This window comes from Gouania willdenowi, chromosome 21, assembly GCF_900634775.1.
Source record: "Gouania willdenowi chromosome 21, fGouWil2.1, whole genome shotgun sequence".
NCBI lineage: Eukaryota > Metazoa > Chordata > Actinopteri > Blenniiformes > Gobiesocidae > Gouania > Gouania willdenowi.
In genome coordinates this window covers 17,724,748-17,746,502 of record NC_041064.1, presented here as the reverse complement: position 1 = coordinate 17,746,502, position 21,755 = coordinate 17,724,748, and the positions used below count along the sequence as shown (strand labels likewise).

Below are 21,755 nucleotides of genomic sequence, written 5' to 3'. Positions count from 1 at the left end.
AAAATAAACATGGGGAGTGAAAGTAACTAGTAACTTTTACTTTGAGTACTATTTCATTGAGCTACTTTTTACTTGTACTTGAGTATTTTTATGTATGACTTATTTGTACTTCAGTACAATTTCAATCAAGTAACAGTACTTCTACTGGAGTAGGATATATCAGTACTCTTTAAACCTTTGGTAAATACCGGAAAAAGACTAAAGAATGTGAACTCTTGGTGGCTATAGTGTGTGTACATAATAAATCCGCTGGGTGTCGCTGTTTCTCTGCTCTGCTTCACAGAGGTCACGCCCCCTCTTTCTCCTCCTACTCCTCCTCCTCCTCCTCGTGCACGCCGTTTTCTGCTGCCGCTGCTGCCTGGGGATGTTTCAGGAAGCGGAAGCAGGAATGTTGAAAAGTTTGTAGAAAAGTTTGTAGCTCTTTGACAGCTTCAAACCAGGGGCGCAGACTGCGGACACGACATGTCGGTGAGTTAATGTACCACTGTTCATCCTCTCACACCGTCTCTGTGAGTTACCGTGGTGTCGGTCAGTGTTGTTGCTGCTGCTGTCACTGCGTGTCTGTCACACAGTGAGCAGGAACAGGACTAACAAGTTGGTCTGATGTGATGGCAAACTTTTTTGTCACTTCATAAACAGTTTGTGGAGCTGTATTTGGAGTTTAAAAGTAATTTAAGTTGTGGAGACTATGTTGTAGGTGCTGTCTCTAATGCTCAGAGTTTATTAACTAATGTGGAGTGTAGTGGATTATATCACTTTATAGGTCATAAAACAAAACATTACTTAGTGTAGGCTACATCCAATATAGCATATTGTCCAGGCTCTTATTAATTTTCACTCAATTTCACATTATGGCTCAAGATTTTTTTTTTTTTTGTCTTTATTTCGAACGAACGAATTAAAAAATAGATGCAAATGAATAAACAAATCTCAACAGAAATCTTTATTTAAAAGTCAATTTCAATATAATACTTATTTAAATCAAATTATAAATATAGTTCCTAAAAATATAATGCCCCAGGCAAATGTGAAGTTTTCAAGAAAATTAAACTAGAATAGAAAAACTATCAAGCTCTCCATCTTAATATTTAAACAGACACACAATTAAACAAAGTGATATATTATGATTAAAGCATTCCATGACCAAAAAAAAACACAAAAGAAAAACAATACTTAGTATAGGCTACATCTACAATAGTGACTGCCATGGGGTATTTCTGTTATTTCAATACATTTCTCGTATCAAAATTCCTACAAGTTACATAATTAACCTCCACATATTTAGTGACATAAGCATATTCTCCACAGGATTTTATTCATTTTCACTGTTGTAAATACATTCTTTGTTAAATTATGGCTAGAGATTTGATTTTATTTTTCGAACAAACGAATAAAAGACAAATAGATGAAAATTAATAAATATTGAATATTCAAAATATTTCAATATAATACACCTTTAAGCCTCGGATTGTCAAGTCCTACCTCCATTCTTCACCATTAACAAAGGCAAAATCCAATAAGATAAACTAAATGGACAATACAAATAAATATTCCAATCGAGCTATCAAGAAAAACAGAACAAAAAAGTTAAAAAAAAATGAATGTGCCATCATTATCTGAGATTTACCGGTACATCCTCCTTCCTCATTTATGTACATTTCAAAGGTATACTTTTTGTAAAAGCATTTTAAACTGCATTATATTCATTATTCATACTTTGTTTTGTCGTTTCATCAAGATCATTCCACAAAACCACCCCACAAATGGAAATACACATAGTTTTTAAATTGGTCCGAGCATAATGTTGTTTAAACTAAGTTTAGTTTCCCTCTAAAGTTATAACCCCTTGACTCTGTGAACAGTTTTTTGTGACAAAACTCTGTAATGGTCGATAATCACTTTTCTCTACTATTACATGTATCGACTATAGTTAAGCTGTGGGAAGCTCCAAAGCTTGCAGCGTTATTACTTTATACAGGAAATGTTTCGAGGTTGAATGTTTGGACTAAATGACAAAGTATTTCACTAATGTTTTTTTTTTTTCCCCTAAAACTGATTTAAATCATATTTTGATAGAGTTTCTAAAAATAATATGTGTCCCAGGCGAATCTTAATATATTTCCAAAGCAAAGATAAAGTGTGATAAACAACATACTAGCTGTCAGATGGAAATGAGCTGAATTCTGAGCCTATAGAAAAGGGGGGAGAGTTTTCAGGAAAATGAAACTAGAATAGAAATACAAATGTTACATTTTGTCTTTGTTTGGACTGTTGATGTGGTGAAACCATTGTTTATGATCTCATGACATGACGTCTAAGTGACTACACAAACAAAAAAAAAGTAGATTTGAATACGAATACTTTAGCGAGCATCTGTACCTACAGGGATGTGTAACTAATCATTTTTTTTTTTTTTTTTTTTTTAAACTTGATGTTTGCTGTATAGTACGAGTGCAGCCCTGTCCAACATTAGTCATTCAACCATTTTTTTTTTACTCTTGAGCATTCATCTAACTGTTGAGACCAATTTCTGAGTAGTAGAATAATCCATTTGAGTTTAAATGTGTCAACAATAACAGGGTTCCTGTGGATCCTTAAAAAGTCTTAAAAGGCATCAAATTGATTAATCTATAAATAAGGCCTCAATTGTCATTATATTGTCTTAAAACAATGCAAAAATTTAAATTTTAACACATAAGTATGATTTTATGATTGTAATTTGTCTAACATTTAGAAATAAATGGTAACATTCATATTTTAATAACATGGCAAAAGGTACATTTTATGAAAATTAAAATTGCCTGTTCAACAAAGATTAATGTTAATGGCTTTTCTTAATGGTTTTTATTTTTTGTACTTTCATTGTTGTTTTATACATTTCTGGCTATTTTGTAGTATTTTTGTGTTTTTAGAGTGATTTAGATTATTATAGTCTGTTTTTTTGTGTATTTTACTGTCATTTTGTGTATTTTTTGTATTTTTGTTGTGGTTTTATAGTTTTCTGGCTAATTTTGTATTAATCTTGTGTTTTTGGAGTGATTTTGATTATTTTAGTCTGGTTTTTTTTGTATTTTACTGTCAGTTTGTGATTTTTTGTTGTTTTTTAGATTTTTGTCGTCATCTTGTGATTTTGATTATGTGTATGGTTGTTTTTTTTGTATTTTACTGTCATTTTGTGTGTTTTTGTGTTTACTTTTGTGGCCGTCAGTTGCACTAGACACTAGGAAAAAATTACACTAACCCTATGTAATTGATGTAGCATTTTTTTCTCCCTAATTATGTTTACTGTGAAGTTTGTCTTGAATTTAATTTCAAATGGCAATTAAAGGTCTCAAAAAGTCTTCAATTGAATTTGACTAAAGCTGTAGGAACCCTGAATAATCAATACTGTATAGGCAATTTTCTACACTGTGGTACAGTTTTGTACCACAAGCAGCTATTTTACAGTAAGGTTTACTTTAATTGTAGACTTTATGTTTTTACAAACACAAATGTGGTAAAAACATCAATATAAGGAAGAAAAATACATTAACCTAAACATATCTTACTTGCTTCTTGCATCCTTCACCGGAGTCTCAGGTGAATCAAGTTCAATCTGAAAAGGAAATGAGTTAAGTGTTGCACTTTTCCTGAAAAACGTCTGACGCCTTTACCGTGCGGGCACAACCACTGTGTCTGGTTTTTGTCTGAGTCGACACGTTACCTTAACAGTTTGGCTCGTTGTTACTGAACTGACAGTTTTCCTCGTCTCTGCAGATGTCCAGTTTACACTATAAGAAAGAACAGAGAAAGGACGGAAAGTGGCCTACTTTTCTAAATATTTTGGTCTCAATTGACATATTATAGATTCACCTCTGCTCACATCATTCTCAGGGAATTGTTCTACCACTGCTTACAACTCTGTCTCCCCAAACTTACATAATATTAACATTAATTGGATCTTAAAATCAGTCGGTTGACACGACTGTACTTTGTAATTCATGGCTTCATCGATTTCCAACTGTCGATTATTTCAATTTATTTTTTTAACTGGGGGAACTTGCACATCATGTTCAACTTTCTTTACCCCATTAATACTATTTTTTTTCTTTGCAAGAATATTGAAAAAAAATATTCCAATAATTTCTATTTGATTTTATAGAGAGGTTTAAAAGCATAAGGATTACTTGAGGCTCATATCATGGGATCAGTAGTAATAGCTCAGTGTACGACATCTCTGTCATTAACTTGCTAATATTGATGCTTAAATAAATAATTCTCGCGTTCAATACCTAGCACTTTTCTCCATGATTGCATGTAATGATTTCATTTCCCGTTAACAAGCTGCACTAAATAAGCCTGAGCTCAAACTAGCCAATGTTAAGTCGATATCAAAGACAAATATATTCTGCTCCTTTTCATAACACAGGTTTTTTTCCCATTTGTTAGACTTAACCCATGTTCCAGAGACTGTGTGTACGCCTGTGGTGTTGTTGTTTTGGATTTCAATGAAGAAGAAAAAAAAATGCTACTAAAAATACCCCAATGCTTCCCTTTCTGGGACAGGAAGTTGTTCTGTTTTTAAGTATAAACACTTGTTTCCTGTTTCAAACATCCTCATTTAAATTATGTTGTATCCTGTTTTGTTTTTCAAATTATTCTAAAAAAAAAAAAAAAGTAATATTTTTGTGTTTTTTATGTTTAGTTTGGGAGTCAAATTTTCCTGCAGTTGTTTTACTTGTATTGGGATGGATTTATAATGGCTAACTTATTTTTACAGTGACCGGGGGTTGATGACAGACAGAGAGAATGTGGGTTAATCAGGCCACCAAGTCTTTGATCCAGAGCCAACATTGTTTGTATGAGGTGCAGGCAGTAGATTACTGAGGTCATTTGATTTTAAAGAGGGTCGTCTCATGTCACTAACAATGGCAAATAAATAAGATATATTAAAGAAAAAAGCTTACGTAAGTATAATGGAAGGAAAAGACCTGCACTGTTTTGCCTTTTGTTACACAAAAAGACGCCTCTTAAACCTTGTTGCGGTTTGTTTCATTCCCTGTTTGTTTGAGATATAAAAATTCTGTATATACTGTACTATTACTGTATGTTTGCATCTGCAATGTGTCTTCTCCTCTTAGTTTTAGTTTGTAATGTTACATAACATTACCTTTATTTTACTACCATGACCTTTCCCTGTTGCATTACCAAAATAGAAAGAAAGGTAGTGTATTTGAGTATCTTTGCTGGATAAACCAAATACTTACATGAACCTGTCTCTGTTCAGGTTTGCTACCCTTTGATAATGTTGCTCTAGAGTTCTACAACCAGAGACAAAGACATGGAAAGCGGAGCTCTGGAAAGCAGCGCTGCTCCCGGTGAGTCGCTTCACCAAAACAGCTGACGTAATTTGGTATAAGTAATACATTTGCTGTGGAAATATGCACAATGTCATAATTGTTGGAAACACTTTACTCACAGAAATAAACAAAGCGAAGAGTACAAGCTTTAAATGGGTGTCACAACCCTGCTTAAGTAAATATGTTTAAGTTAAATGTGCACATGGCACAGTTAAATAAACCAGCGTATCATGATGTTTTATCTGTGTGGACACCATTTGGCTATGTATTGGACAGCAACAATGTGTTATTCTTACGTTCTTAGTACATTTATGGATGCATAAAGAATGAATAGTGATCGATATTGCATCAGTATTAATAACAAAGTACAACAACAACAACCAAATACTTCCTGGATAAGAATGGACATTATCGATAAAGAGAGAAGTTTCACATGTTTAGGTTTGGTAACAGAATCCAGTTGATTAATTTTTTTAATTTTTTTTAAATACACAGTTGCTTTTTTATTTCTTCATTGAGAAAAACTGGTTCCTGCAGTGACTCTGACGTAGTGTTCTGCTCGGCCAACCCTCAGGTCCCGTCCGGCAGCCTGTCACCATGGCTTGCTTGCGGCGTCAGGCCTGGGCAAAGAGCCGAGACTCGACCTGGCAAGAATCAAAACCCGACCCCCAAAGTTCCCAGGACTCCCACCTGAGTCCAAGTAGCAGCGAAGCGCTGAGAGACGCGGAGGAACCAGGTTAGACTAAAGTGGGAACTAACCACTGGTTTGGAAACATTGAAATCCTGTCTGTGCCTTCACATGCATATGGTCTTACCCACAGAGTTTATTATGATATTGAACCACGTTTTTCCACTCGTTTGGGAAGATTTAGGAAGGTTTTTCAAGGAATTTGTATTATTTATTTATTTATTTAAGAAAATGTGGGAATAGATGCATCCAAACCTGAAACAATTTTCAGAAAGTTCGGAGCAGGAAATCATCCAAAATATCTTGTGTCAGGATCTAACTATATACGCTTTATTTAGGGCTGTCATGCTATTAGAATTCAACCTAATGATTATCGTTGGCAAAAAAAAAACAAGATTTTCAAGATATCAACAAATTTTTAATAATGACAATCAAATTCATGTTTAACTTTATTTATGTCCTGTTGTGCTGCTTTTTGACAGATACATTACGCTCAAATATTAAAAGTAATGAGATGTACTGAAAAATGACCTAGTCTAACTTTATCATAAATTACCTTTAAAGTAACCTCAAAGAAAAATTGCAAAAAAATAAAACAAATTGGTGAAATTTTACTGTTTATGTAACTCACTTTTTCTGCTATCGCAACAATCATCTAAATGATTTAGTGAAACAAATGTGTGGACAGGTTCTTGCTATTCTTCAGTTTAATAAGTAGCTTAGCTTAGCATTCCAAACCAAAGGGATCATGAAGTTTGGTGGTCTGCAGCGATTGGTTTGGTAGAAAGTTGTAGACCACAGCGATCAATGCACCTCAGTGTCCAATGATGCCCCTGTCATTTTACATGGCTTTACCAATTTGTGGTTGAGATATTGTTATTCTTGATTTCCCAGAAGTGAATTGGTGCGTGATGTTCAGTTGAAATCTACTGTATCTTAGAGTAATGATTTGGTGTCTGGTATTGTTGTTGTTATGCATTTATAGGTCATGTTGTAGTCACAGCTGTTGGGTTTCTTAAACGTGTACTTTTTTTTTTTTTTTTTTTTTTCCTGTCAGGGCAAGTCCCAAACGAGATCACCAACTGGCTGATTGAATGCAGGTAAAGAAACCATTCTCCTCATGACTGTTCTAATCAAGCTAGTCCGAGTGTGTGCATCCATTATATGCAAAACATTTATTTTAATTTTATTTGGAACGCGGGTTAGAACGGATATGACGGGGGAGGGGCGACCGGATATTCTCTGGCTCTGCAAAGTCCATGTACACATGCATATTGCTCCGAACACAGCCGTATAAACGCTGATATTTTTACCACGTGTTTATAACCTAATGTGCACCTTGGATATACATGCCGCACGCACACAGGGCTGTTTAGAGAGAGAATTGCGACAACGGAAGTTCGAAATAGATTCAAATAGTTCCCAGAGGTTTTTGCCGGGCAATGCCAGCGGCTGTGCTCAAGCAAACAGTGAAACATGCACATTTTTCCGCAAACACGGCATTATAAACACTGATATTTTCACCATGTGTTCATAACCTAATGCGCACCTTGGATGTGTAAATTACATGTTTGTGTCTAATTAATTTTTCCACTGGGTTTTTTGAGTTTTTCCTTGCCGAAGGAGGGTCTAAGGACAGGAGATGACATTTATTATCCATTTGCTTAAGTCCAGCAAACAATGGTGCAAATTTAATTTATTAAATTATAATGCGCATGTCCCATGGAATTACACCAGGGAATTGCACATACTATTTTACTTTGCACTCGCAAATATACCCTTTTATAACACTACAGAGTATGTACACTTCTTTGTACATCCAACCTACTACAGGGGGTACTTGAGAGAGAGAGTAGAACATTTACAAATAGTGTCAGTCTTGATCCCACCCCAGGCGTGAGATGACCGGAAATGATAGAAAATATAGAAATAAATTTATTCAGGATTCACTAAATCAATGTTTTTCAACCTTGGGGCCAGGACCCCATCTGGGGTCACCTGAAATTTCTGAAAAATTTAAATTTGAATTATTAGTCTTTTTTAAATTAAAACAACCTACATTCAAACAACTGTATGTCTGTACTTTCACTTTGTGAAATATAAACCTAGTTAAACTAAAATGCAGAAATTCTTGATATCAAAATGGGGTCACGTTCCAAAAAACGTTGGAAAGCACTGCACTAAATACTGTTTCTTTGCACCTTTTTACAAAATTAGATTATTTAAAACGTGTTATCACTCATTCATTGCATCATTGTGCTCTATATTTGTTTTTAAGTAGTTTTCTAAGCAAATGTTATAGTCGGACAAAGGGGGTACTTTGATTCAGAAATAAGAGAAAAGGGGGGGGGGGGTACTTGAGCCAAAAAAGTTTGAGAACCACTGCTTTAAACCGTAGTGTCTCTGACAGACCATGTATCTGTTTCTACCACCTTAGATGACTGGTTGATGTTTACCAATGTTAAATGTCTGAATATAGGACCAGTTTTATTTCCTAAGAAAACCAAAAGCCAACACCCAGGCATATAACACACAAATACACAACAAAAGGAGGTAGGCCCACACCCAATGACTGAGAGCACAGAGGGCGTCAAGGTGAGAAAAAAAAAAAGGGGAAGAAGTCGACAGAAGATTAAAAGTAAACAGAGGAGGGGTTCCTCCTGCTGAGTCAACACTGTTATCACACACATAAGAGTTTCACCCCTGTCACTCACAACCTTTCACACCACTAGGACGGGCCCTCTGCAACACCTCTGTGGCAACGCAACTGGCAGATTGTGAATCACAGGTTGCTATGGAAATGACTGCGGGGCATGGGGCCTTAGGCCAACATGGCTGCCGGTGGAAAGTGGGTGGATCAGTGAACACTGCGGCTGCTCGCGGTTACACAACCTTCTGAGTTTGTAGTGAAACATTGGGGTGAAGTTGTTCCATTGATAACAGCGACAGGTTGTGTAACGGCTCAGTGTTTCCAGCGTCCGGCTGCACGCTGCACAGACGGACCACCTCAATGAGACTGTCAACTAGCTGGAGCTGTCAACCAATAAGCCTGGGATAACTAGTTGGGATGATAGAACACCTGGATCAGAAAAAGCATGTAGCCTGGGGTAGGTAGTCCAGGTTAGCTGTTGACTAAAAGACCGGTCTTACTAGCAGCTGGCAGCTAGATTTGCTTAGACCTTTCCTGGAGGTGGACTAGCTTTGTTTACTTAGACCTAGTTTGACTCATTTTCCGTAATTGGAATATTTACTCACATTAGCTCGTTTACTTAGCTTTGATTAGTTACGTGAACCCTGATAGTCAATGGCTTTGGATAGCATAACCAAATTTGGTGTGTGGCTTCAGGGTGTCAATACCTTGATGGAGTTAAAAAATTAGAAGCGTGCAATTATTTGTTCCTATTTTTTTTTTTTTTGGGCGGGGGATAGTTGAAGAGATACTTGGCTTAAAACATTTCATCTTAGCCTGATATCTCTCTTCTTTGGCTACCCTCACTGCTGTTTACCTTGCGTGGGATGACTCCTATCTAGCTTGACCTACACTTTGGCTGGATTTACATTTTTCATTTAACAAGCACTTAGTCTGGGTTGCAGAGACTTTGCTTCATTGCCATTTAACTGAAGGTATTTACACTCGACCACATTTACTTTATTAATTTTGATGTAACTTGCAAGCCATTAACCAGGGTTTCTTAAATTTACCTTGACGTCTACAGTCAACTTTTGAGGGTGACTTAGATTTTAACTGGCGAAAACAAAAAAGAAGGTATATACTGTAAATGACTTTGCATTACTTTGATGTTCCTTAATGTACTTGGCAGTGGATTGGTTTACTTACACAATGTGGTATTCAATTTAGTGAAGCAGTCCTGCTTGTCTGATCAAAAAACTTTGTTTGAAACTTGATTGGAACTAAGCCTGGACAATTCCTCTTTGTATAAATAACACCTTTAAGTGCATTTTATTCGATAAGTGACGTTTTTGCTATGGACCTGCAGAGTTGGTTGTGTAATGTAAGCCTGACCTACATGTGACTGGCTGTTGAACTGTAACAATGTCACCATTTCCTGAACTGACATTTTAGCTGTAATGTACAGTATATGATGGTTAAGTTTGAACTTCCCTGTAGATGATGTGTTTCACTGGTTTGTTTTGCCTAATGTGCTGTGATGTTTACAATTGATCTGGTATCACTGCTAGGGTAGTGTAAATGGTTTATTGTGCTCAATTTATGAATTACAACCCTGTTGGTCTGTGTCTCTTGGCCAGGACTCCCCTCGGAGCTTCTCTAGATGATCAAAGTCCTTCTCCAAGCAAAGGTAGTTCACATTTTTTTTTTTGTGTTAATACAATACATAGTATGAATACCAACATGATACCATATCTGTGGCCACTGCCACATGTGTTTATAAGATTATGGTTTTATTTCTTGTGTTTTTTAGCTCTGTGTTTTCTTGACATTGTTTCCAATATTTTTTTTGGTGTAAACAGGAGCGCAGAGGAACGGCTGCAGCTTTGAAGATGACCTTTCACTGGGAGCTGAAGGTTAGTCTTGTGAAAATCTCACAATTCTATTTATAAGATAAACAATTTCGGCCCATTGTTGCACATTTCCTCTGTTTATGTATTGTAACTTAGATCAAAATATCATTGAGTAGCAGCTGCTTGTCTGTCCATTCAAACAACACTCTATAAGTTTATAAGTTCATAGTATTAATATAATAAATAAATATATTTGGTATGCTACATTGGACGACTGAAGCTTTAAGTAACACAAAGGCTAATGTTACTAAAAAGAGTTGCCTTCACTCATTAGCCAGATATTGATTTAAGCAGTTGTTCATGCAGCCACAGATTGGATAACAAAGTAAAGCCACAATTCTGAGGGCATTTGGACATTCTAGGATTTCTTTTAAATAGGGATGTAACAATTAATCGTAAGGCAGGTAAAAATCGATTTATAGGTATCACGGTTCACATCAATTCTCTGAAAATTGAATTGCAGTACTTTTTTTAAACAGCAGAGGGCGCTATATATGTAGCCTCTTCTTTAAATGCTGAGGCGGCGTGTTCATAAATGATTCCTTACCCCTTTAGCACCGAAATAATATCTGTAATATTACGTGAATATATGTAAAAGTCACGTTTTTCTATTAGCTATGTCTGCTAGCGCATAGCATCTCTTCTTCACTGCACAGAATACCTGCATCCCAACCGACCACTGGGTTATCAGCGCCCTCTGCTGGTCCAAACAAATATCTGACATAAATACAGTGCAGACTGATTTTTTTTAAGCCCAATTGTTAAGGCACAAAATAAATTTTCAGTTGCACTTTTAAAAAGAAAAAGAACTATTATGCAGTTTTGCATTGTTTATTATAGAAATAGAATTCAAATTAATAGGCTTCTTCTTCATTTGTATAATTCCTTTATTTATTTCATTCAAGATTTATTTTTAGTTAAATTGCATTGTTTTGAATAGTTTATTAAGGGATTCTTTTGACAATGAAAAATAAAAGGAAAATAGTACAGTATTTTTCAATCATCATTTGTCGACAGTCCCATTTTGTAAAATAAATCGTGAGAGAATCGTATCGTGAACCCAGTATCGTGAATCCTATTGTTTTGGGAGTTGAGTGAATCGTTACGTACCTACTTTTGAACGTCATTATCTGCTGTTAATACTGCAGTCAGAAGAGAGTCACCAGTTTAACCGGAGCAGCTACCAAGATGTTTTAGAATGGAGCAGGTGATATGAGGGCTCATTCACAAAGCCGATTCCTAGCTCGCTTTTACCTGCTATGTTTAGTCCTGTGTGTTCATGTAATTTTAGTCTAGAGCATATCAAAGATGTAAAATCTACTCCGGATAAAAACTGTGGTCTCGGAGCGATCACAAACAAATTCATACCTCTGATATAAAGCTGATTGAGATACAGCAGCACTGCAGCACAATTAAAGTAAAACATAAAACATTAAATATAGATCGTATACAGACATAAAGAGGGGAAGATTCTGTGGATGTTTAAAGAAACTGATAGGAATAAAGAGGTTTTAAACCTAACCCATTCCGCCTGAGTCCATGACTATTCTTGATGTGAAAGCAATGAAATGAGGTCATGTTTGGACAGTTTAAAAAAGTGACCACAGTAAGCTAATGGCAAACATTGTATGTATGCCATGGTGTGTGTGTAAGAATGTCAGTAATCTGTTACTGTACTGAATAGAAAAGCCAATTTACCAGATAAATTATGTTGTCAATGTTAAATTATTATTCACATGCAACTACACTCTGATTTTATATAGAGTGATGTGACATCTATATATTTTAACCTACAGACACTGTGGCAGATGGACAGTCATTTTTTATACCTACATACCTGATGTGTTTGTGTGTTAATTTTTATTTTATACACATCAATTCTAGGTTATGTTCGAGTGCAAATTAGTTTTCTATTTTTCTCAGTGGTTTTTTTATGTTTTATGTAAACCAACAAGAGTTGTCGCTTTCATTTTGTAGGAGGACGTAGGGTGTGAATTTTTGTAGTTTTCTTTTCCACTGTCTACAAACAATTAAGTTATGTGTTCAGTGGTGTGATAGAGAGATCTGTGTGACAATGAAGATTGATACATGAGCAAAGCTGGTTTCACCTCATTGTCTAGCAGCTGGACAAGTTAATCCATCAGGCAGGACCATTTAGAGTTTAAGTCAACAGAAAAAGTCAATAAATTCCAAGTTTTGCCATTTCTCTTGCTGCCTTTACTGGTTGCTTGTGCAAAAACAATCCACTGAGAGGCTAGTTTGGAAATGTCCCTCAAACCAGCTGAGAGGCAACTGTAAGAGCTACATTTTAATGCAATCCAAAGTGGGACAAGTCCCTGCAACCAGATCAAACATTTTAAAGAGTTAGAGACATAGGCAGAAAGGCACCAATTGCAGAACAAAGAGCTAATGCACGACGCTTGGAGTTCTCACATCTTGCACAGTAAAATGTATTGCAAGAGTTCTCTCGACCAGATAAGGATTCAGGCCTACAGACGAGTCGCTTGTTTGCTGGCTCTTTATTGCCCAGTTTATATATATAGTATATATATATATCATCTTCTCCCTGATTCTCGCTGCCTGCTTACACTAGCACCCATCACATTTATCAATTCAAAATTATATTTAGAGCTCCCAAGAAAGGATTCATCCTAGAGAAAAGGCCTACATTCCATAAATAGCCATGTATACGTGCATTTCCTGGTTATCATCCTCATGTCCTTTTACTGTGTGTAATATTTCATGCAGTGGGAGATTATCATGTGGCAGCAGCTTTGTAAAAAGGAAGCACTTACAGTACAATGACTGAATCTCATCAGAGCCTGCATATTAAAATGACAAATGTTTTTTACATCTGTGTGCATAACTTTAACAGACTGTCGTATGGGCCAGTTACCAGAGAAATAGTAGTTTTTTTACGGAACGACTCATGCTTCGCCCTCATCGCTTTGTCTCGTCTCCTCACGAGGGAGAATCATTGAACAGTAGAAGTGTGGAAATGCACAGGGACGCTGCTTTGTGTCCATGTGTGTGCTCCTCATTCCTGTGGTCTGCTCTGAACACAGGAGTGACTGCTCTGGTGGTGAGAGCTGTATTTGTTATTGATGCCACAATACCCTGTAATGACTTGACTTTGAAGTGCTATGTTCATGGTTGGGAGTTTGTGGTTTCAGGTCAGGGGTTGGAATCTGAGAATGAATAGATCATAATTGGTTGATCCTTTACGGGTCACAATGTACATTAGCTGCAGCCTTGATTTACGGTTTGTTACAATCTGCAAACAGAAAAACGATTTTTACTTGGTTGAGAACGGCTGAAGGAGCTCAATTTCACTGAATACCAACACTAGCATCCACTGATTTATTTTCTTTGAGCTTTCCTTTAAATAATTGTTTGGCCCAAACTGCTAGATGGCGTAGTTTTTTTTGTGAAGCCCCATTTGCACTTTGTGCAAATGTGTTAGACTCAAGTCCAAAAGGTCCACTTTTCTGCAGGTTTAAGGTCTCCTGGCTTTTTTTTTTTTTTTTTTACAAAATGCTTTGGTTGTTGAAAATTTGATGCACATTGTGGGTTCATCCTAATAAAGGTGGATATTAATATTTTACATAGTTACCTCCCAGGATAAATGGGATGTCGAAATTAGGTTGGTAAGTGGGGCTTACGACAGACTGTTTGCCTCCATCTGGGCTTCTCTGCTCAGGATATTGTCCACACGACCTGCAGCCAGATAAGCAACAAAAAAACAAAAAAAAAAACAGTTCAAAATCAATTTGGTCCATATTGATCCAAAAAATATCGAAATTAATTTTTTTAAATGAAAAAAAACATTTAATTGCGCTTAACATATACATATGATGTAAATGCCCGGTCACTAGGTGTCAGTGAACCACAATAAGACCTTGTTAAAGTACCTCACTCCTCTATGAATTTTAACTTGGATAGTACTGAGCAGATTTTTTTTTTCTTCAAGAATTAAAAAATTTAACAGAATCTGTTGTAGGATTAAAAGTTAAGTTGTTTGAAAAATGGAATTTGTTTTTGATATTAGTACCGTATTTTTCGGACTATAAGGCGCACTGGATTTTAAGGTGCACTACCAATGAATTGGTCTGACTGGGTCTATTTTCATACATAAGGCACACCGGACTATAAGGCGCACCGGTTTGTTGTTGTTATTGTTATTATTATTAAGGCTCATTAAGCGAAACAAAATAGTCAGATAAGTCAAACTTTATTCAACTCATTAACAATAATTCTCAACATTGTTCAGGTTTAACACATAAAATATAGAACAATACACTCACTTCTTTAGTTCAGTATGTTGAAGCACAGTACTGGTACATATCACTCCATGAGGCGTCTGACTACGGTAGCCCTGAAGCGCCAAAAATCCATCAAGTGGTGCAGCTTCATAGTTTACCAAAGTTGTACTAAATAATTTTGACATATTAATTTCATACATAAGGTGCACCTGATTATAAGGCGCACTGTCGATTTTTGAGAAAATTAAAGGATTTTTAGTACGCCTTATAGTCCGAAAAATACGGTATTTAAATTCCAGTTAGTTACCATTAACTTGTTTTTTAAAAAATAAATAAATTGGATTTCATACCATTTTGTACTTGAGTTTTTTAATTATTGACATCTACATATATCGTATTGTGATATTGCAATTGTGTATTGTATCATCAGGTTAATGGCAATGCACCCCCCAAGTTACCACTTTGTGTTTCCGATTGAGGCTCAACCCCTGTAATGTGTGTAGTTGGTAACTCCCCCACCGAATGGGATCCCAGTTGTCTAGTATTGTTCTGGCAAGTTATCTGATATTGTTTGCCAAGCCGAGTTTTCTTTGTATACAACTGTATACTGTGTCTATATTGCCAGCATAAATAATTATGTACATGGCTCTCCCTGTACACTACCATTGGAACACAAAAGGTCAAAATCTTCAGTAGAGATGTTTTTTTATTTTTATTTTTACATGTCTACGTAGAATAGGCAGGTAATTAACCACATGGTGATATTAGGACTTTAAACACACTTTATAGAAAGATCAGGATTGTCTAGAGGCAGCTTGCAAAAACTTGATCTGAGCCCCTCCCCACTTTCAGGTGCGTTGAAACAAGATGACGTCACCATACACATGCAGGACTGCGGTTTTTAAGGATTAAACTTTAAGATTTCAGCATGTAATTGACAGTGGGTGGATGTACGACCATCATTTACAACTGGTAACTTGTCCAGCTTGTATTCTTTGATGTGTTGACTGTGACAATTTCACTAATATCTACAATATTACATTTTTTGTTAATGTTTTTAAATTGTTTAAACTTTTTCCTGTAATTCAAAACATGCATGTTGAAGTTTTTTTTTTCAGTGAAACATGAGGATTTATCCGCCCCAAGTAATGCTGCTTCATTTTTTCTCCACTTCAATTTCTTGTAGCAAAGCGGCTGCATGTTTGAACAGATGTAGCATTAGCATGAAAAGATAATAGCCTTCTGGGATTTGAGTGTTTTTGTTGGAAATGCAGGTGAACCAGAGCTCTTTAGGTCTGACTGTCTGTGTTTACTCCCTGAGCCTTAAGTGCTTCAATTCTGTTGAGTAGGATATCAGACAGAAGTATTTACTGTCCACTGTGTGGGACACGCAAGTTTAAGGCTGTCGTGCATGAGAACTTCCTAAATAGCTGTAATAGATCCAGGCTTTATTGCGACAGGATCACAGAGGATTACAGTGCAATTGGTGTGGAAGTCACTCGATGAATTGTACAGTTCAGGAGGGATTGGAATGGTAGTGAATTAGTAAATTAGTCCATGGAGGTGAGCCATTGTCACATTCTGCTGCTTTAGAAACTCTTTGTGTCAGAGAGGAAAATGGAGCGAATTGAGAGGGATTCTGCTGAGATTAGCTAAAAAGCTCATAGACTCTCAGCCAGAGAGATGGTGGCTAGGTGACGTGTCTCAACCGGTTTCTCTAAGATAGAAAAGAAAACATGGGTCACACCTCGGAGCAGCTGATGGCTTTTGTATCTTTAACAGAATGAAAGTTGAAATACCAGCAGCTCACACGTAACACATGCTTCCTGGTCTAATTCTAGTGCTTACCCACTAATTGTTTTTTGGTGGGCAAGCACGTCAACAGTGGTCTACAGCAGTGTTTCTAAAATGGGGATATGGGATGGCACTACAGGGGGTACTTGAGGGTGAGTGAAAGTGGAAAATTAACAATCAAAAGCATTGATAATATGGGATTATATGTCTATTTTTAGTTTAAAATTCTAATCTTTCAGTTCAACTTTATATATACTGTATATATATATATAGCGCTAATTTCATCATAGTCATCTCAAAGCGCTTAAGAGAAAATAGAGTCCACATGAAACACTATGATACACTCGTTCCTAGTGGTTAGGTTAATGCTACCACTACAGAGGAGATTTCGTCTTGTTACTGGTCACACGTAATGATATATGGAGTGGACATCAGTGTGAAGCAGTGTGAGCAGTGTGATGGGTTATGCAACGAGGGACAGAAGTGGGGGGTTGTCTACAACTGTGTCTGACTGGACAACATCCCATTGCAGCCCATTAGAGCTGTGTGTACATGGTGGATCGTGTTTGAATATAATGTTAGTGTTCTACTATATAATCTTAGTTTATAGTTCCTATTTTTAGGTTTAGGGCTTTGTTCCCTAGTGATGGATCATAATAATGATGATGAAAATGATCTTGATTAGAACATGAACGGAAAACACAAGAGTGAGTCTTAGTCCCACACCAGTTGGGAGATGACCGCACTAAATACTGTTTCATTCTACTTATTTACAATGTAATTCTTTAAAATGTGTTATCACTCATTCATTCCTTCGTTATGCTCTATAGTTTTGTTTTATAGAATTCTGAGCAAAATGTTGTCATTGGATAAAGGGGGTACTTGGATTTAAAAGTTATAGAAAGGGGGTATTTTGTTGAATGTCACTATTATATACTGGATGTATCGACAAACTGTAATTACATCTTGTGTATTACAACTTTCTACCAGAACCAACAATGCTTCTTCAGCAATTTGAGCTGCAGTGTTGGATCTGTAGCTTCATGCGATCTACCTCTTGGATGGATGGATGGATGAATTGTCTTGCTATTATTCAAATTATTTTTATGGTGTTGTTTGATTCAGTTTTTAATGTAATTACCTCTGCCAAGGAGGCAATATTTTCTTCGGGGTTTATTTATTTAAATGTCTGTCTGCTAGCAGGATTACATCAAAAGTACTTGACGGATTTTGACAAATTTAACAAAGACAGACCTTAAGCCATGGAAGATTTAATAAAATTTGGAGCTGATCTGGATCAATATACTGATTCTGAATCAATTCCAAAAATAAAAAAAATTTATTTTATTATTATTATTTTTCATCATTAATAAAATTATTATTATTTTATCGATGAAATTTGATTAAAAAATAATTCTATAAACAGTTATTAATATTTTTCCAACATTGTTCTTGTTACACATACAAATGTGAATTAACAATGCATATGTACAGTTTATTATATGGGATCCAGACTGCACCTTTTCCTCTTGGAAAATTAAAAACAATAACCAACTTTTTCCACTGTGAACAATTAAATGATTTTGCATGGGCATGTAAACCTTAAAGTACAATATTGTATATTTTCTAACAGTTGTTTTTCTTATTGTGTGTTTTCCTCTACAGCAAACCACATGCAGTCTGAGAACAGTAAACCTGAATCCTGGTGAGTTTTTTTTTTTTTTTTTTAACAATGTTTTGTCTTTACCTTTGGTACATTGTGCCGTTGCTTGTGCTTCGACTCTGACGCTCGTATTTGTAAAGTTTCAGTGTTGCTGCGAACCAGAAGAGAAATCAATATAAAGAGAAGGGCAGAAGTATGAACTCCACAGGATCAGGAAAGAGTAGCACAGTGTCCAGGTCAGTTCACACTACCATCAGTCGCTGTAAGAGCTTTCAGCAGAAAATATGGTGGACGTTCATGATGGAGGTTGATACACAGTGCCCTGTAATTAACCCTGACAGCAATTTAAAGTTAATACGGAGAATTCTTTTGTGCCTGACTGAAAATAACCACTCTCACACAAAGGTTCAAACTCCTTTCCTGTTCATTTTAACTGCATTCATATGATCCTCAGGCTCAATTTAGATGCTGAAGCAGCATTATTAAGCCTGTTTCCTTCAGATCCTGGGATTCCGTTTCATAATTAAGTGGCCAAAAAGGTCACGCATTGTAATTTAAGCAGCGTACAGTTCATGTCTTCTGTCGGATAAGAAGAACTCTCCCAAGTGGCTGCTAGTCCCAACATAGTATGCACTATAATAAAATGTCCATCAGCATGTTATTGTCAAAAATACACAAAGATGTTTACATTTGGATTCATTTTCTTTTCTACATGTGCTAGCATAAATAGCTCATACCAGGTTTACCTAAAGGAGATACTTCCAACTTTAAGAGCATCACAAACCACTAATGTACAACGCAACTACAGCTATTTCACTCCTTCTCCTTGGATGTTTGGTTATGTGATCTCCAACATTGTTGCAGATCTGTTCAACCATCCAAATGTTTTTTTTGTTTTTAGCACCAAAGGTCCACTACAATGTAGTTGTTGGATTTACCGTTGATGTTTTAAACTGGTTGTGGTGGTGAGGAGGAGTGTGCAGGGCATCACGATGAGGTTAAGGCAGCAATGGCTAATAGTGGCACTTGGTGGAAACTGGTGTGTTTTGTGTAATTGAAGATGGTGAATTCTGGGTAGTCTTTTGGCTAGGCGGTTGGCTTGATGAAAGGTTTGGGAGGTTGGAGTCGATGTGGAAAAATCCCTCAATCATAAATTGTTGTTGAATGTACTCTCTTGCACCATGATGGGTAAAGTACAGCTGCTGTAGTAGCTTCTTTAAAATCTGACCAATATTTATGGTAACAATGGGTAACTTTTTACTTTCACGCTGTCATTATTATCCATGAATAAGGTGTCATGAAGGCTGTCATTAAGTGTCATTCATTCCCCTAATCCCACTCGATCCCCCCCACCTAACCCAAAAAATGCCAACATGGCTCCAAAGGTGTCATAATTTAGCGAACGACACTTAATGACAGTTTAATGACAGCCTTCTTGACACCTTATTCACGCTAATGACGGATAATGACAGTGTAATGTCAGCCTTATGTGTAAAACTTCAAGTAAAGTGTTACCAAACAATGTATGTTTGCATACGTAAATACTAAATAATCCATGTTTGTATTCAAAGTTTTAACATTTGAATTATACTTCATTATAATAATGAAATGAAATACAAATACTTTGATTTAAAGTAGAGGTGTCCTGATTCGATATTGACATCGGTCCAATATCGGACTGCATCTAAAATCACTGATATAAGCTCTCCGATAACATTTTCCGCTCCAGCACTTCTATCCAAAGGTGACTGTGGTTCACACCCCAACAAAGAAACCAACTGTTGTTGACTATTGTTCTCTGTTTGCGTAACATCACTTGATCAAGCGTTTTCTAACATTCCACACTACAAAATAGGTGATAAAAGTATGTATGATTTGTGATATCGTATCAATTCAATATCGGTATCGACCGATAAGCAAGGCTGCAATATCGGTATCGTATCGGAAGCGAAAAAGTTGTATTGAGATATCAATTAAAAGTTTGATAGTGGCTTCAGTTTAATAGAAAGTGAACTGAAAAAGCACACCATCAACAATTATTCTATTACAAATACACACACACACACACACACACACACACACACACACACACACACACACACACACACACACACACACACACACACACACTTCATAAAGTATGAAGAGAAACACTTACATGGTGGAAATGATTGTTAATGTGTTATAGGGCTGCTCAATTAATCGAAATTCGATTACGATTTTAATTGTTACACCCAATGATTACAAAAATAACATAACTAAGAAAAAACGATTATTTTTTTTTTTTAAAAATGCTTTTTTTTTTCCTTCTTTTTTTTTTACACGTTTTATTCGCTAAATAAAACAAACCCACTATTTCGGACATCTACAAATAATAAAGCTTGGCACACATGTTATTAATACTAACTTTGAGTTGTTTAATCCATGCACATGCAAGCTCCTCCCCTATGCCCCGCCCATCTCAAAGCCAAAGCTAGCCTACAGGCCAACACGAGAAAAGTTGTTGCTAGTGGTCTTGAAACATGGCAGGAGAAACGCAGCAAAAACACTTAGTAAACAAGCAAGGCAAGTCAAATTCTCTTCTATGGGAACACTTTGGGTTTGATGATGAAGACCTAGAGCAAAGGCACATCATGTGCAAGAAGTGTTTTGTTTTGTGCAAAAGTGAACATATTTGATTTTAGTGTTTGAAGGATTTTATCTATGGTTAAAGAATTTATTTTGTGTTTTTTTTTTTTTGTACCAATAATAAATAACTTTTCGGTTGACAAATAATCGTTTGAATAAACGTGATTTTAATTATGACTAAAATAATCGTGATTAATATTTTTTCTATAATTCAGCAGCCCTATAGTTTTAAGTATCAATTCAACTTTATTTATAAAGCGAAAATTACAATAGTCATTTCATTGCGCTTAACAAAGAAAAAAGTCCCTAGTAAGAGGGACCCAACAAAAACAGATAACAGATGCAGCATTGATGTCCAGTACTGTCACAGCAGACGGTGAATTAAAAAAACTTAATGAAAGTCTAAATAAAACCGATTGTTTGAACTGACCATGTGCTGTTCATTTGAGCTCTGTCCTATTCTGGAGTTTTGGTGGAGCTGTCTTGGACCAATGCTAGGGATGCTCAATATGTTTTTTTTTTTAGCACAGATATGATGATGTGCACGTTTGCTTTTGTGATTTTTACTTGATTTTGGAGGCTTGTTTGTTGCCACTGAGTGAAATTGCATTGTTTAAATACTGACATTGTTCCCATACTAACCACCTCACTAACTTAATAACTAACTACCTTACCAGCAGACTAACCAGTAGACTGTGTGTCCGCAGTACTAACTGGCTGTCTGTGTTTTTGTAGAGGGTCAGAGCTGTTGGAGCAGTCAGAAGAACAGCCAGTGGAGATCCACATTAACCTGCGGTTAGACTAACTAAACTAACCAGGAGACTTACTCACCAGCTACC

General features: G+C 36.2%; 1 protein-coding gene across 4 annotated transcripts in view; it reads left to right on the top strand.

The window, feature by feature from the left end:
* The first annotated feature begins 334 nt into the window (after positions 1–334).
* Positions 335–21,755, top strand: part of itprid2 (ITPR interacting domain containing 2) — a 48,441-nt gene continuing 27,020 nt past the window's right edge. The window contains exons 1-9 of one of the 4 annotated variants that reach the window (XM_028436451.1): positions 335–468; positions 5,267–5,357; positions 5,914–6,075; positions 7,085–7,127; positions 10,297–10,346; positions 10,519–10,572; positions 18,291–18,330; positions 18,429–18,524; positions 21,652–21,711. In XM_028436451.1, the coding sequence (XP_028292252.1) occupies positions 5,321–5,357; positions 5,914–6,075; positions 7,085–7,127; positions 10,297–10,346; positions 10,519–10,572; positions 18,291–18,330; positions 18,429–18,524; positions 21,652–21,711 (542 nt within the window). In that variant the 5' untranslated portion in view covers positions 335–468; positions 5,267–5,320. Of the gene's footprint in view, positions 469–5,266; positions 5,358–5,913; positions 6,076–7,084; positions 7,128–9,029; positions 9,135–10,296; positions 10,347–10,518; positions 10,573–18,290; positions 18,331–18,428; positions 18,525–21,651; positions 21,712–21,755 lie in introns of those variants that run through there. The other 3 variants (XM_028436452.1, XM_028436453.1, XM_028436454.1) reach the window with 3 other exon arrangements.